The 14,253-nt window shown below is 36.0% G+C and overlaps 1 protein-coding gene across 4 annotated transcripts in view; it reads left to right on the top strand.

Moving 5' to 3' along the window:
* esrra (estrogen-related receptor alpha) overlaps nucleotides 1-10,950 on the top strand; it is a 31,228-nt gene extending 20,278 nt beyond the window's left edge. For 3 of the 4 annotated variants that reach the window (XM_087299458.1, XM_087299459.1, XM_087299457.1), the window contains 2 exons: nucleotides 3,801-4,070; nucleotides 7,833-10,950. In XM_087299458.1, coding sequence (XP_087155584.1) covers nucleotides 3,801-4,070; nucleotides 7,833-8,086 — 524 coding nt within the window. In that variant the 3' untranslated portion in view covers nucleotides 8,087-10,950. 4 annotated transcript variants of the gene reach the window in all.
* Nucleotides 10,951-14,253: the final 3,303 nt, after the last annotated feature.

Raw genomic sequence — 14,253 nt, forward strand, 5'->3', positions numbered from 1 at the left:
GCTGGTTCTCACATTTCTGCAGTGCTGTAAAGTGCTGATCAATCACAACTCTTCCCTGCTGAAAACAGGTGCCTAAAGAAAGATTATAATTGAAGGCAACTGGAGCAGGTGAGTCAGAGCTACAGTCAGAATGTGGAAGACTTTCCTCTTAATTGGTGTCCTAGCTCAGTCTTGGAAGGAGTCTTGGAATGATTTTGTCAGTCTCTGGCTATTTTCAAGACCTCCTATTTTAGAGCACTTTTCTGAGTGTCCATTGCGTCTTGGTACTCATCAACAACTCTTATGCTGCTCTCTATACACCTCTCACTGTACACATCCACTGGATCTGAATTAAGTGTGCATTTTTAGGCTTTATCGGAGAAGAGCTGTTGTGGCATTGACGTTCCTGACAGCCTAAAAAAAGTTGAGAAACTTTATGCAGATTGGTTGTGAAAAATGCCAGTCGTCATGAAGTGGTATCTTAACAAGTATTTTAACATCTACACATTGCTGAAATTCCAGAAAGCTACATACTACTGTATTGAAATCCTATTGTTTACACTAGGGCTAGGAATTGGAACCAGTTTGGCCATTTGATCAAATTCTTAATAATCTCAAAGTCCCTTTAAGGCAAATCATTTCACTCGATGGTCATCTTTGAAATGCCTTTTAGGCTTGAATGACTCTAAAGACAAAATGTTTAATTGACCTTTGTAAATGAACACCCTAACTTCCGTTGAGGAAGAAACAAAGTAGTTTTTACTGGGTTTTTTTTTTACCACACAAAAGTGTTCTTGGAGCTTTGTGTGAAACTAATGTTATGGGGGATGTAATAATGTTTAAACCATGTGATCCCTAAAATGATAAAAATACTATATTATTAATGCCGGGCTAGTACATGGGGATATCACTTTGTAAAGAAACGCTATGCATCTGTGCACATCCAATCTTGTAGTCCACCATCATTGCTTTAGTTGGCAAGTACTCAAGACCAGTGTTGGGCATTAACGCCTTACTTAATAGCATTACTTTTGACAGTAACACTGTAATGCATTACTTTTTAAATATAGTAACTCCGTTATCATTACAATGCGTTTGTCCGATATTTGGTAAATTAATTAATATTGACTGCAGTGTAGCTCACTTATTCCTGTTTACAGTGGCGACACATTGTGGGATTGGTGAATGCCGACCAACCACCCTTAAAAAGACTGGACAAAAGTCAAGTGAAAACAGAGATCAAATGCGCGCAAGGTACATCAAGTGTGTGCGCAAGAGAGACGGGGTGCATACAAGAGAGGCCAAATGTTCTTGCGGGAGAGACCGAATGCACGCGCAAGAGAGACCAAGAAACCATTAATATTACTATTATCAATACTACTATATTTGTTGTTTCAAATAAATAAGTACACATTTGTTATCTGTATAACAAAACTGATTCGTCTAGTAAACACTGTGACACATTTCTGTTATATTTCAGGACATGTTATTTAAAAGGGTGGTCCAGAAAGTATTTTTAAGGCTTGGTTGTGTTAATAAGATGCAAAGCAATGTGTGCTCATGTTTCACTTGAAGGAAATAATGTTATTTTTTCATAAATCTCACTTTGATTATATACAGCTACACGGCTAACATGAAAACGACTGATATATTTCCTAGTGTCTCTGAAAGGCCCACCCTCAAGTGACTCTGATTGGTCATCGTCATAATGTGCTGCAATTCGCGGATCGGCTCCATGTCATGCCCGCACAAGCACGCGCGTTTTGTGTAAACAGTCAGTCAACATGTCTGTAACGAGTGAAAATGGGATGCGGCTCCTTAAAGAGAGTGTTTGTGTGCCATTGTGTGTGTGTGTTTATACTGTGAACTATCTGTAACACGAGAAGCGCATGTGCGAGGACCGATGTTTATTTTTCTTTTCCGGATTAAGTTATTTTCTGTGGTGACGCTGCTGACAGAATAAAGCATAAGATGTGGGATGAGACCTGTGTGAGCCTTGATTGATTTTTTTTTTTGGTGCTACACTCCAGTTAAGAGAGCATTGCTGTATTTTTTTAACTCAATGCGTTACATGACGTATTTCACACATATCCGGAATATGCCTGTGTAAGGAACATGAATTGTTCAAATATAACATGTAAAATGCATGAAAGTTAATGGTAGAGAAACTGCCGTCGCACACAGAGAGACCCACGTGCTGTACATGTGTGTGTGTGTGCCTGTGTGTGTCTGTGTGTGTGTTTACAGCAGTTTGACTGATAAATATAGATTTGTAGCAAAATCATTAGCGGTGGCGAACATTATTTCCCATTGTTTACATCTTTGTTACAACATAGCGTTAAGGCTAGACACTGTACATGTCATGATCAATGTTAACAAATAAAATACTTACAGGTTGTGGCTCAGAGTTCACAGCGTCTCCTTGTAGTTGCTCCATCTTTGAGGAGATTTTAGCTGAATCCAGCACTGAACTAAGAGGGATTCTGGAAGCTGTATTTTGTCATGCTTGCTATGTATTTTAAAGTTCTCTGGAACATAATTCATATTGAACTGTAAGCACTTCTGTGTTTGGGTTGTGTCATATGGAAGCCCAAATACAGAAACAGAGAAGCTCTGTGGAAATAGCAGGATGGCATTTTCTCCTTCTGCTATAACGTTACAGCGCCTCTGGCCACAGCCCTTTGTGATCTCACAGGGGGCGGAAGTATTTTTTGTAGTCTCCAAAATTCATTCATTGTAGGCTTTGCTAAGCTAACTCTGTAAAATAAAGGTCTCCCTTTGCATTGAACTTTGAGCATTTTACATTCAGAGATGCTGTTTATGTTCACACAGCTACATTACACATCAACTAAAGTTTAAAATATGATATCGTAGTGGACCAACACTTTAAATGTATAGTGTTGCATTGCTCAGAAAAAGGCTGTGATTTTTTTTTTCTTCTTTTTTTTATTATTGTTTTACATATCTTTATAGCTGTTATACAGCAGCAGATTTTGCACTTTGAATATACACAGCTAATTTTCCATGGGTTTGTTGACATGGCATGTTTAATTTATGGTTAGTTTGAAAAATGCTCATCGATTTCATTTTTGAGCAGCTGTTATGTTTTTGGTGTGTTTTTAAAATGCATCAAATTTATGGTTGTCTGTAATCGCAACTTTTTGGTGCTGAGTTTCACCAAATTGATTCAAAATGAAAATTCAGATTACTTTCATTTATTTATTTCAGAATGGTTTTGTGTTTGTTGAATAGTTTTCATACTTGAGCTGTGAAAGAACATGTTTAAGGGTTAAATAGTGTTAAAAATGACTTAAAAATTTGTGTTTAAAAATTACTTTTTATTCAAGTTTGTTGTGTTTTAGTTGTGAGAAAGCAAATTGGTTGATCAACAGTGTATTCTTCATGTAGCACCTAAGTGTGAGTAATAATAGGAGCATAAAAGTGTTCTTTGGAAAAGTAACTCAAAAGTTACTTTTAACAGTAATGCATTACTTTTTGGTGTAGGTAATTGATAAGGCAATTGAGTTACTTTTTGAATGAAGTTACTAGTAACTGTAACTAGTTACTATTTTTCTGTAACTAGCACAACACTGCTCATAACATACCTGTTTTCACAAAATAAATAAATAAATAAATTGTTTCATAGTTTACATGGTATCGTTTCCGAAAACATGCAGTTTAAAACCAAATTTTCTGACCAACCTTTTGCCTAAATCAGAGATAAACCATCTGTGATTTTTTTTTTTGCATTTTTGTTTTGTTTTCTTCTGCAGCAGTGAGCATGTATGGTCAACCTCTCTCTCTGTGTTCCCCTCACCCAGGCTTTCTCTCCCTGTCACTGGCTGACCAGATGTCCGTGCTGCAGTCGGTGTGGCTGGAAGTGTTGGTGTTGGGGGTTGCTTATCGTTCTCTGGGCTGCGAGGACGAGGTAGTGTTTGCTGAGGACTTTGTTCTGGATGAGGAGATGTCTCGTGTGGCCGGTCTGACCGAACTGAACGCTGCCATCAGTCAGCTGGCACGCCGCTTCCGGGCCCTGCAGCTCGACCGCGAGGAGTTTGTCATGCTCAAGGCCATCGCCCTCACCAACTCAGGTGCACTTCCTGTCACCATCTTCCTATTAATGACTCATTCATTCCACTTCTATTTTTATTCCCTGACCCTGACTGCTTACCTTCTGATCAAAACCCATCTGACCCGACTGAGTCATGCAGTAATTAAGACCAGACACTATTCTGTTTTGTGTCGTGTTGAAAGCATACGTGTCTTGTCATTGTCTGCGCCTGCCAATTCATCCCCCTCCCGGAAGAGCCCATGAAACCTTTAATTACTGTAAATAATAAATTCAACCCCCGTATCTGCTTCACCTACTGAATCTGTATTTGTTATGCAAATACTGGGAGTCGCATGCTTTGAATCTTGAACACACCCAGGAGCTCTTCCTTAGACCTCGCGTATCTGTGTGTACATGGCAAACATTAACCCTCAGCAACACACTAGTCTATGGGTCAGTGACATTTGGCACACATGCCAAAATTAGCATAAGAATCATATTATACGTATATCAGATTTGTTGAATTGTTGTTCCGCATGTGTATTTATAACTTGTCATTGGAGAAATCCTCAGGACTGAATTTGGAGCACACAATTTCTACAGGTATAACAATAATAATGTCATGCTTCAGGGCAGTGGCTCCCAACCCAGGGGTTGTGACCTGCAATTAAAGGGTCACTAATGATTTACAAGGGGTTGTCGAGCTCAGTCTAGTTTGAGTTATAAGTAGGGATCAAAAAGATACCAGTTTAAAGGCGAACTAAAGAATTATAAATGTCCTTGAGGGTAAAAATGCAAATAACTAAATGTTTTTACTTAGAAGTTCTGCAAATAAACTGATGAAACTAATTTACTGAAAAAAATTCAGAAAAAAGTTTATCCAGAAAATAAAAGAAAACGTTCTAGTTACTTTATAAAAACAATAAGTGGTGCATTAAATTAGACTGAAATAAAACATTTCAAATCATAAGGTTACACTTCATCTTTATGCATTGGTATTAGGGCTGTGCGATTTGGGGAAAAAGTCTAATTTCGATTTTTTTTTTATTATTATTATTATTATAATTTTTTATTTGATTAGCAATTTAATTTTATTTCAGCTCAATAATCTGTATCATAGCTTCTTACTGTTAAAATGCAGTGAGTGTTAGTTAAAAAAGGAACTGACTAACTTAATAAATGATAAACTGAAATTTATTTTTAAAAAATTTGAAATAAACACTTTTTTTTTCTTAAGACCAAATAAAAATCAATAAATGACCTTACATTTCTGTAAATAAGTTGTACTCAAATTAGTAAAATTAGTAATTAAAATAATAATTATAAAAATAAAGAACTGCTTGCTACTAGATTAAGTGCCACTGGCAATACTTTCAGTTGACTTTTTAACAAGACACTCATCACTCGATTGTGCTCACTCACTTGGCTAGTAAGACTATCACACACAGACAGAAGTCACGCATTTGCTCTGGGCAGGGGAAATTAAATAGTACGAATATATTTCATATCGCAGCCCCTTGCGATTAGCTAATCTCAACATTTCAAATCGCGATTCGATTTCAATTAATCACACAGTCCTAATTAGTATATTGATATTTCATTTTTCTAAATAGTATAACATTTCAGGATCTTTCTTAAGTCTGCTGCATTCTTTTTCTCCTCATAGTTTTCTTTCTCTTATCTTTAAAAAATTTGTTACAGTGGTCCCTCATTATGCGCGGGAGTTAGGTTCTAAAAACAACCCACAATAGGTAAAATCTGCAAAGGAGTAAGCTTTATTTTTTACAATTATTTTAGATGTTTGAAGGCTGCAAAACCTTCACTACCTTCTTTATACACTTTTCTCAGACAGGCTTAACACTCTCAAAGTTCAAACTTTTGTAGAAAAATAAGTCCAGTTTTATAGAATGAAACCAAAGATCAAAACCATTTGATCTATACTTATTTCTTCTGTGATGGCGCCCTACAGCCGCATAACTTCTACCTTCTTTTAGCATGTCCAGAAGTTGTGGTGCTACCACAGGTGCCTTTGACTGTGCAGAACGTTTCATTGAGATTGTGGGGAGAAAACTTGAAAACATACAGTACAGCTATTCAGAGATCGAAGATTTATGTAAATTGATTGACAATGGTCTACAGCCAGTCAGGACACTAAACACAATGCGCTGTAGAATAAAAGCATGTCAAATTACACAAAAAAAAAAATCCATGATGCTGCGTGGCTGTGAAAAGCGAACCATGTTAAAGCGAGGGATCATTGTACTCTTTCTATTATGTGCATATAACTGTGTTCCCACCGGTGATGGAATTTCTAGAATATCATGGAATTTTAAAAGGTCAATTCCAGACATTGAAAGACAGGGATTCATATTTTTATATTTGTTTGTCCACACCATTGAATATCTGGGGGTTTTTTTGTTCGTTCCTTTAAATTTTAATTTCCATTTGTCAATTTTATTTTTAATGCCTATTTTGTTTGGGCTATTGTTCTGCTCCATTTTATTCCTTTTGAGCTCTCTGACTGGTAGTCACTTAAGTCGAATCCAGTCGCCAGACTGTAATTGTTAACTGAGGCTAACATGTGAGGATAATCGAAATTTAGAGAGGTTTGGCTTCAAAGACTGGGCATTAAAAAGTAGATGGCAGGAAAGCTAATGTGAAGTTTGTAAAACTATTGAGCTATCAAAAATGGGAGAGAGAGCAATTTGCTGTCATGCAAACAGTAAAGGCTGAAAGTAGAGGCTGCCTTGCGGGTAGTCATGCATTTATACTTCTGCACGCTGTTTGTGTTGCTCTGCAATTACACTTCTGAAACGCTAGCTGGCAGTAGGTTCTTATGTTCCTCTGTGTTGAGTTTCTTCGCGGGTGTTTTGTTTTTTCTGAACACTACCTTAATGTACAAGTAGATAAAACTCACTTAATCAGAGGTGGGAACCGGTGGACGAGCAACAACTTTAATCATAAGGTGAACATGACAAGTTTCCATCTAGAGCACAGGTGTCAAACTCCGTTCCAAAAGGGCCGCAGCTCTGCACAGTTTAGTTCCAACCCTCATTAAACACACCTGATCATACTAATTGAGTCCTTCAGGCTTGTTTGAAACCTACAGGTAAGCATGTTGGAGCAGGGTTGGAACTAAACTGTGCAGGGCTTCAGCCCTCCAGAAATTGAGTTTGACACCCCTGATCTAGAGCTACTTCACAGGATTCGACACTCACTCCAATGGGTTCGCGCGGCTCTTAGTCTCACCCACATTGGTCACAGCAGCCAAGCTGACATATCACGGAGCTTGCACTATGCGTTGTTGCGACATGTAGTTACAATTTTTTGAGATGTGTGTGTGTGTGTCCGTATCAGCCTCGGTGAGGGTTATGTGACCACCTGGAGGCTGCGCTAGAGCAAATGTGTACGCTTCACGCAGAAGTCTAAATCAGCCTTAAGAGGTCAATTATCCATCGTTGTTCTCATGGTGGCTACTAAAGTCATGCAAAATGATCATGTTAAAAACACTGTAATATTATATTGTTATTTTAATGTATTTTTTAAATGTTACCTTATTAATATATAAGAAGAACAACGACCTGTATTTTGTTTATTAGATCATGGAAATTCAGCTTTTTAGTCCAACATTTGGCTGGGAATAACTCCAGGAATGATCATTTTGTTCTCCAAACACATGGATTAAAAAAATGTGTCAAATAATTTGTGCAATTGAATCATGTTAATTCTTTACTAGAACCACTGCATTCATTTACTGTGATATGAGAGTCTTAACACTCACCCTGTTCTTCCCCTCTCTCAGATTCGGTGTACATTGAGGACATGGAGGCAGTGCAGAAGTTACGAGACCTGCTGCATCAGGCTCTTTTGGAGCTTGAGGTTCAGCGGCGTCCAGATGATCCTCAGCGCGCTGGACGTCTCCTCCTCACCCTGCCTCTCCTCAGGCAGACAGCCGGTCGAGCCCTCACCACCTTTTACAGCATCAAAACCCGTGGCGGTGTGCCAATGCACAAACTCTTCCTGGAGATGCTGGAGGCCATGATGGACTCACCCTAGACCACACACACACAACACATGGATGAAGGATGAAGAAAACGGGCTCTACGTTTGCCCAAAGTCAATTTTATGTGTGCGCAAGGGCTCCAAAAGCCAAAAGAAAACTATTTTGGGGGTTGAATATGAAGACAACGCTTTGTGTAGGTGTTCGCCAGATCCGGGCTTTCACATCCTATTCTTCTCCATTCAATTTCCAATGAGTATCCCGTCAGCGTAGGCTTGGGTCAGTTTTAATATTTATATCAGTGTTAGAGAGGAACATGTAATTCATTGTCACTTCACGGCCATCCAGATAAGTGTTTTAGGAGCTAACCATTACTGTAAACTCAGAGAAATTCACGTGCCAAGGGCGCCTACTGAGACTGCAGCAATATAAACTCTTCTCTGAATTGCACAATTCAGCGATGTTTCCTCCTTTACTGATAGTAGGCCATCGAAGCAAGCTCTCGATCACTACAGTTAGCTTTCTATTTCTCCTTAAATCGGTGCATTAAAAGCACAGATTTAAGTTAATAATGTCTGTGTTAGTTGATAATGTCTTTTCTAATGCACTCGCCATACTACAAGTGCTATCTAACCTTGTCCCGCTAGCTTTTTGTGGAATATGCAAAGACTTACTGGAGGAAATACAGCTAAACAATCTTCAGTTTACTGGTCTACACTGGTACTGCAAATGCATCATATTAACAGAAAGCAATATGAAAGATTTCATAGCTCGTTTGATGTCAGCCTTTTTTCAAAAAAAGAGCGGCTGCGATGCCACGTTCTGCTTCAAAATGAATTTAGTATTGGTGTAGTCGCATAAAGAAAAAAAACTTTTATGATTGTTGACCATTTTCAGGCCGTCCTTTGTATAATAGCAAGTTGTTTTATCATTTTTGGGATGCAGATTGAGTGAATGGGAGATTTTGGGTACTATAAATGCTGAACTGAACCAACAGTGCGTCTAAATCAGGGTAAACGGGGATTTTTTTTCCTCCTGTAGGCCACTACTGTAGTTTGATATTATTATTTTTTTTGCTGTGATATTTTTTGGACACTGTTGGATTCTTCAGAAGACACTGGCCTGCTTGTGAAAGACTTTTCAGAGGAAAGATCATTTTCCACACTGTAATCTTCATTCATTCATCGACGCAGCCGGACAGCCGATTCGTTCTGTGATATTCAAACTGAAAGCCTCTGTGGCGCAGAGCAACATTAGATGCAAATTGGAAAGCCTCATGAGAAGAGCTTAATCAGACTCTTGGTTTAAGATGTGTTTGCGTGGTCTCCTCATAGTTGTTTGTTTGCAGACTCTTGTCTGGTATTATATGCAATCATACTCCGTTAAAGAGTGCAACTCTGCTACCTTTTATTTATTCTAAAGGTGTGAAAACAGGAGGAAGAAAAGCCAGTTGCCATTTTTTGGCATCTTTACCAATTTAAATACTATAAAAAAGATAACCACTGTTGTCCAGAGTCAGACCTCGGAGGTGAAGCCACATCTTCAGGGTGATTTTTCACTGTTCGCAGCAATGATTGTATGCGCGCTCGCAAAATGGTTCCTATGCCATAGACGAAGGTAGAAAGAATCTTCCAAGATTGATATTTATAATATTTTCAGCTCAATATTAGTATCTGCTGATTTCTAGTCCAAAATACTGAGGGGACGCATCGTGAGAATCATGTGAGTTTCTGTTGCTCATTCTGTGCTTGACTTTAGTGTTTGGTTTTTCATATAGACTATGAAGCTTGGCCTCAGGTTTGGTAATGAAATAAAGCAATTCATTTGGGAGAATGTTATGAAACGTCTGTTTTGTATTGAATTGTTTTTTAGATTTCTCTTTTTGTGATTAAAGTACTAACTTTTAAGACATATGAAAGCCAGTTGACGTTATATTCCTGTGTCATTTTTTTCTGTGACATTTTCATTCAAAATGGTATTTGTAGATTTTAGACACGAACATGCGTGTCGATCTCTGCAAAACAAAATCTTTTTTTTTTTTTGAAAATACAGCTAATTTGGCTGTTAAGGGAATTTCTGGGATATTTCTGTTTAATTGTGGTTCCGATCTATAAACGTTAAGCTAAAATATGATTTCGTGACATTGGAGTGTTTTTTTTTTTTTTTTTTTTTTTTTTATACACAGAAGTTAATGTCTCTCCCAAGTGGTTATTGGGATGTCATGGATTGTGTACATAACCATGAATGAGTGGGTCCATTCAAAGACAGCTGTAAAATATGTCAATGTTTGTGTCAATAATAACTCTAATATAACGATGATATTACAGTAGTGTTTTCAGAATTGTAAGCATTATATATATAGCCATTTTGTCTGTCAGACTTAGTACATAACATGGTTGAGAGATAAATTAAATTCATGGCTAGGTGTTTTTGTGTGTCTGTGTATATTTATGTAAATGAGCAATACCAGAATTTACCAAAATGTTTGTTTTCACATTTTTTCTGTATATTGATATACTGTAAAGCAAACCTCAAAAGTAACACTAGTGATGATAACAGTCGATAGTAATAATAAGAACTACAGTTATGAACAAATCAATATTTGTATTCCAAAATGTTGTATTTAAAAGATTAAAATCTATTTTTTACTCAATTTGCGGATGTTTATTATTATTAATATTATTGTTCTGGTATTTGTGTGAGTTGAAGTCAAATGATTGTAAATGTCTGTGCTTCTTTTTTCTTTCCTTTTTGTAAAGCTCAGTGGTTCTGCAGTAGTAATACTATTTCAACACTTTGTTCATATTGAATCACTGTGAAGAGAAAGCAAACACTAAAACACCACAGGATAAGATAGAAGTATTTTCAAATATTGTCAGTGTCTATGTGTTTTGTAATAAATTAACACTCGTCATACTCACTTGTCGTTGGATTTCTATGTCGTTTTGTTCTTATCCTGTCTGTTTTTCTCCTCATGTGGCTGCAAAGTGGAGTATTTAGTTATTTTGCAATGAATGAACGTCAGTCTCTGGTCCATTCCACTGTTTACATCTTGAAAGCAAAACTAGGAAAAGACAATTCGACGACAATTACACACAGTTTACGACTTCAATCCCCTCCCCTCGAGCGTTTTCACAAATTAAACCTTTGAGTAGTGGAAGTAGAGTTAACTTGAGCAGTTAATCTCAACATTTTTTTTTCTCTGAGGTAGAAACATTCAGTCAAAAACACCGTGTCACTTTGATATGTGTGTTTAATAGTGCCATCATGTGGTTAATTTCACATGAACGCGCCTGCCCCGAACAGTGGACAAACAGCGCCATCGTCAGGGCTTTTATTGTATAAAGCTGTAACGCTAGGTTTAGTTTTAGCTTGAGAGCGGAGTCATCAAGAAACCAGTTGTACCAGTTACAGAAGATTTGTTTCATGACTTCTTATGCCAGTCATTATGCCCATAATAGCAAAATAATTATGAACAACCGTTTATAATAATTTCCTGCATGAATAATTTTAATGCAATAATGTTAATGAATAATGCATCTTGTGGTAAGTGTGTGAAACAAGCAGTACACTCATTTCTGTTCTATAATTGATAGCCTACAATTTATCATAAGTTATATAATGTGGAGTTTTCTCCCACACTGTGGCAGGTGCCCAACTGTCTGAGTTTCCTGGCTTTTTTTATTTATTTTTTTTACCTTTACAGTTGCAAAATTATTTCTAAAAACTAGACTGGCTTGAATATTTCGAGCCCAGACATTGAAAATAGGTTTTCAAACTGTAAAAGCATGTTTTAGCATGTTACTATAAAATGTTTGCTATAATCTTTTAGATGTGTGTAAAAATTTGTTTTAGAAAGCTTTTCCACTCACATATGATCCTGTTTGAGATCTCAGTTTGTTTTGGACATTTTTTTATTTTTTATTTATTTATTTATTTATTTTGGAACAAAATAATGCCTCAGGAATACAGTAGGTTGTTTCTTTTGTAGGTCAACCAAAATAAAACTCCCCTTAGTGTTGTAAAAAAATGATTGATGGACAATTGGGTCAATATCACTATAAGTGCCTTTAATGTTCCACCAGATTGAAACCGTCTAATATGAACATAATGCGAAATAATAAATTTCTGATGTTTTAATACAATTGGTTGAACTTTTCACACATAAAGATAGAATTATGTGTTTTGAAATGTGTGTTTGTCCATTTTTGCCATATTTTTTCATTGATGTGATTTTGCCATGTCCCACACACTAATCAACCAGCTTCATTGAGTCTAAAAAGTAGCTAAATTGAATCAAATTAAAAGGATTTTTAAATATTCTTCTTGTCTTTACAAGTTATTTGATAAAGTCATTTTAATATTTTTTATTTTGTTTTCATAATATTATTAATCAACTATGTCATGATGTGGTAAATGTCCCCTTAAGAAACCCTCTGATGTACTCATTGACACCCCCCTGCCCATTTTGCTTTTCAGAGGAGGTTAAAACATCTGATGTGCCACACAGTAAGTATCTACACTTGTGTTTCCTATTTTTCCTCATATTGTGTTTGAAACTGAATGTTGTCAAGCTTAACATGTCCACTCTGTCATAGTAAAATAATAATTAATATTTTTTTTTAAATAAAAATGTTTAAATATAGCTTAAACTGTGTACAAAGAGATTAAACAAGGAAACACGTTTGCCAGCTGCAGGTACAACCTGTCTTGAATAAATGCTATGTTTAGCCAAAAATGTCCTCCTTGTCATTGTCCACCCTGTTACAAATCCTACCTTGACAGGGTGGACATATGTATTGTTATTGACACTTTATTTATTTATTTATTTAATATTTTATTGTTAATTAGTTTTTATGTTGAAACACTTACTTATAAACACACATACTACACCAGTAGATGCAATACATGAGTTGACTATACAAACCATTTGACAATATCTGTCTCAGTCTAAATAAGGGATATCCTTTCAAAGTCCATATAATAGAGCTCATTGACTGTAGGAAATAAAAATACAGCCCTAAGTATTTCTACAATGACATCTGTAATCTAATTATTTACCTTGTTCTGAAAAAAACAACAGTATTATTAAGTTGTTTTAACTCGATTCGCTTCCAACATTCCCTTCACTCCTCCAATACAATGTAAAGATTTAAATTCATTAGCAAATTTAGTTTAATTTGAAGGACAATAACTGTCTATTTTCCCATTGATTTGCATATTGATAAAACCTAACTGATAACAGAAGAGGTGGCATGGTGGCTCAGTGGTTTGCAGTAATTGCTGAAAACTTGAAATTGAAGAAGTTGAATTCTTAAAAACTTTTACTCCCCTTTAAATTACCCTTTAATATTTCTTGTTGTACCTGTTGCTTTTTAAATGTTTCTGCTTATTTAGTTCACTAAATAAAGTATTTGTCCACTCTGTCATTCCAATGTCCACCCTGTCATCTTGGTTTTTTTTTTGGTTTTTTTTTTATGAAAATAAACAATTCATTTATAACCTCAGCAAAATATCTTTTGTGATTCATTTAATTGACCATTAAGGGCCAGTTAATATTGTTTGAAAGTTTGACAAAATATTAGATTTATAATAATAATAATAGATTAGATTTTGGGTTTTGTTTTGAAAAGAATGTGCAATGAGTGCATATTTTATTGAAAAAAATAAATGCTTTGTTCATTATGTCATTGTTATAAATAGACTATTTCCATAATCAAAAAAGTTGGGTTGGTAAATGGACACATTACCTTGACCTTATGGAAGGGTTGATACAATTTGAGGTTTGTTTACTGTTTTTCTGCTTGCAGATTATTTGTAAAAGGTGCCAGTTGCTTGACCAACATTCATTTATTACAGCCTAAGATCTAATTAATATAACTATGAGGTTAAATATAAAATCTCAACTTTTTACTGAAAGTTTTTATGTCTCAAAAGCACTTTATAGTGATAATGACTGATAGTGAATTTTGTTGCTTTGAAATGTTTGATCTATAACTAGTTTAAACCAGGTCAAATCTCTGCCTCAATATTTTGCGTCAACTTGTTGAATCATGTTTTTCCCCAATTGCATGTTTCATAACATTGTTTCAATTGCATCACCCTCTTTCCAGGAAAAAAAAAAAATCTTCTATTTGAAGTCTCCTTTTCATTGTCTTATATTGGTTTGCTGGTTTTCAGCCCTTTGACACTCACAGCCAATTAGCTTTAGTCTTGATGACAT

Source organism: Danio rerio, chromosome 21 (assembly GCF_052040795.2).
Source record: "Danio rerio strain M-AB ecotype USA chromosome 21, GRCz13ab, whole genome shotgun sequence".
Lineage (NCBI taxonomy): Eukaryota > Metazoa > Chordata > Actinopteri > Cypriniformes > Danionidae > Danio > Danio rerio.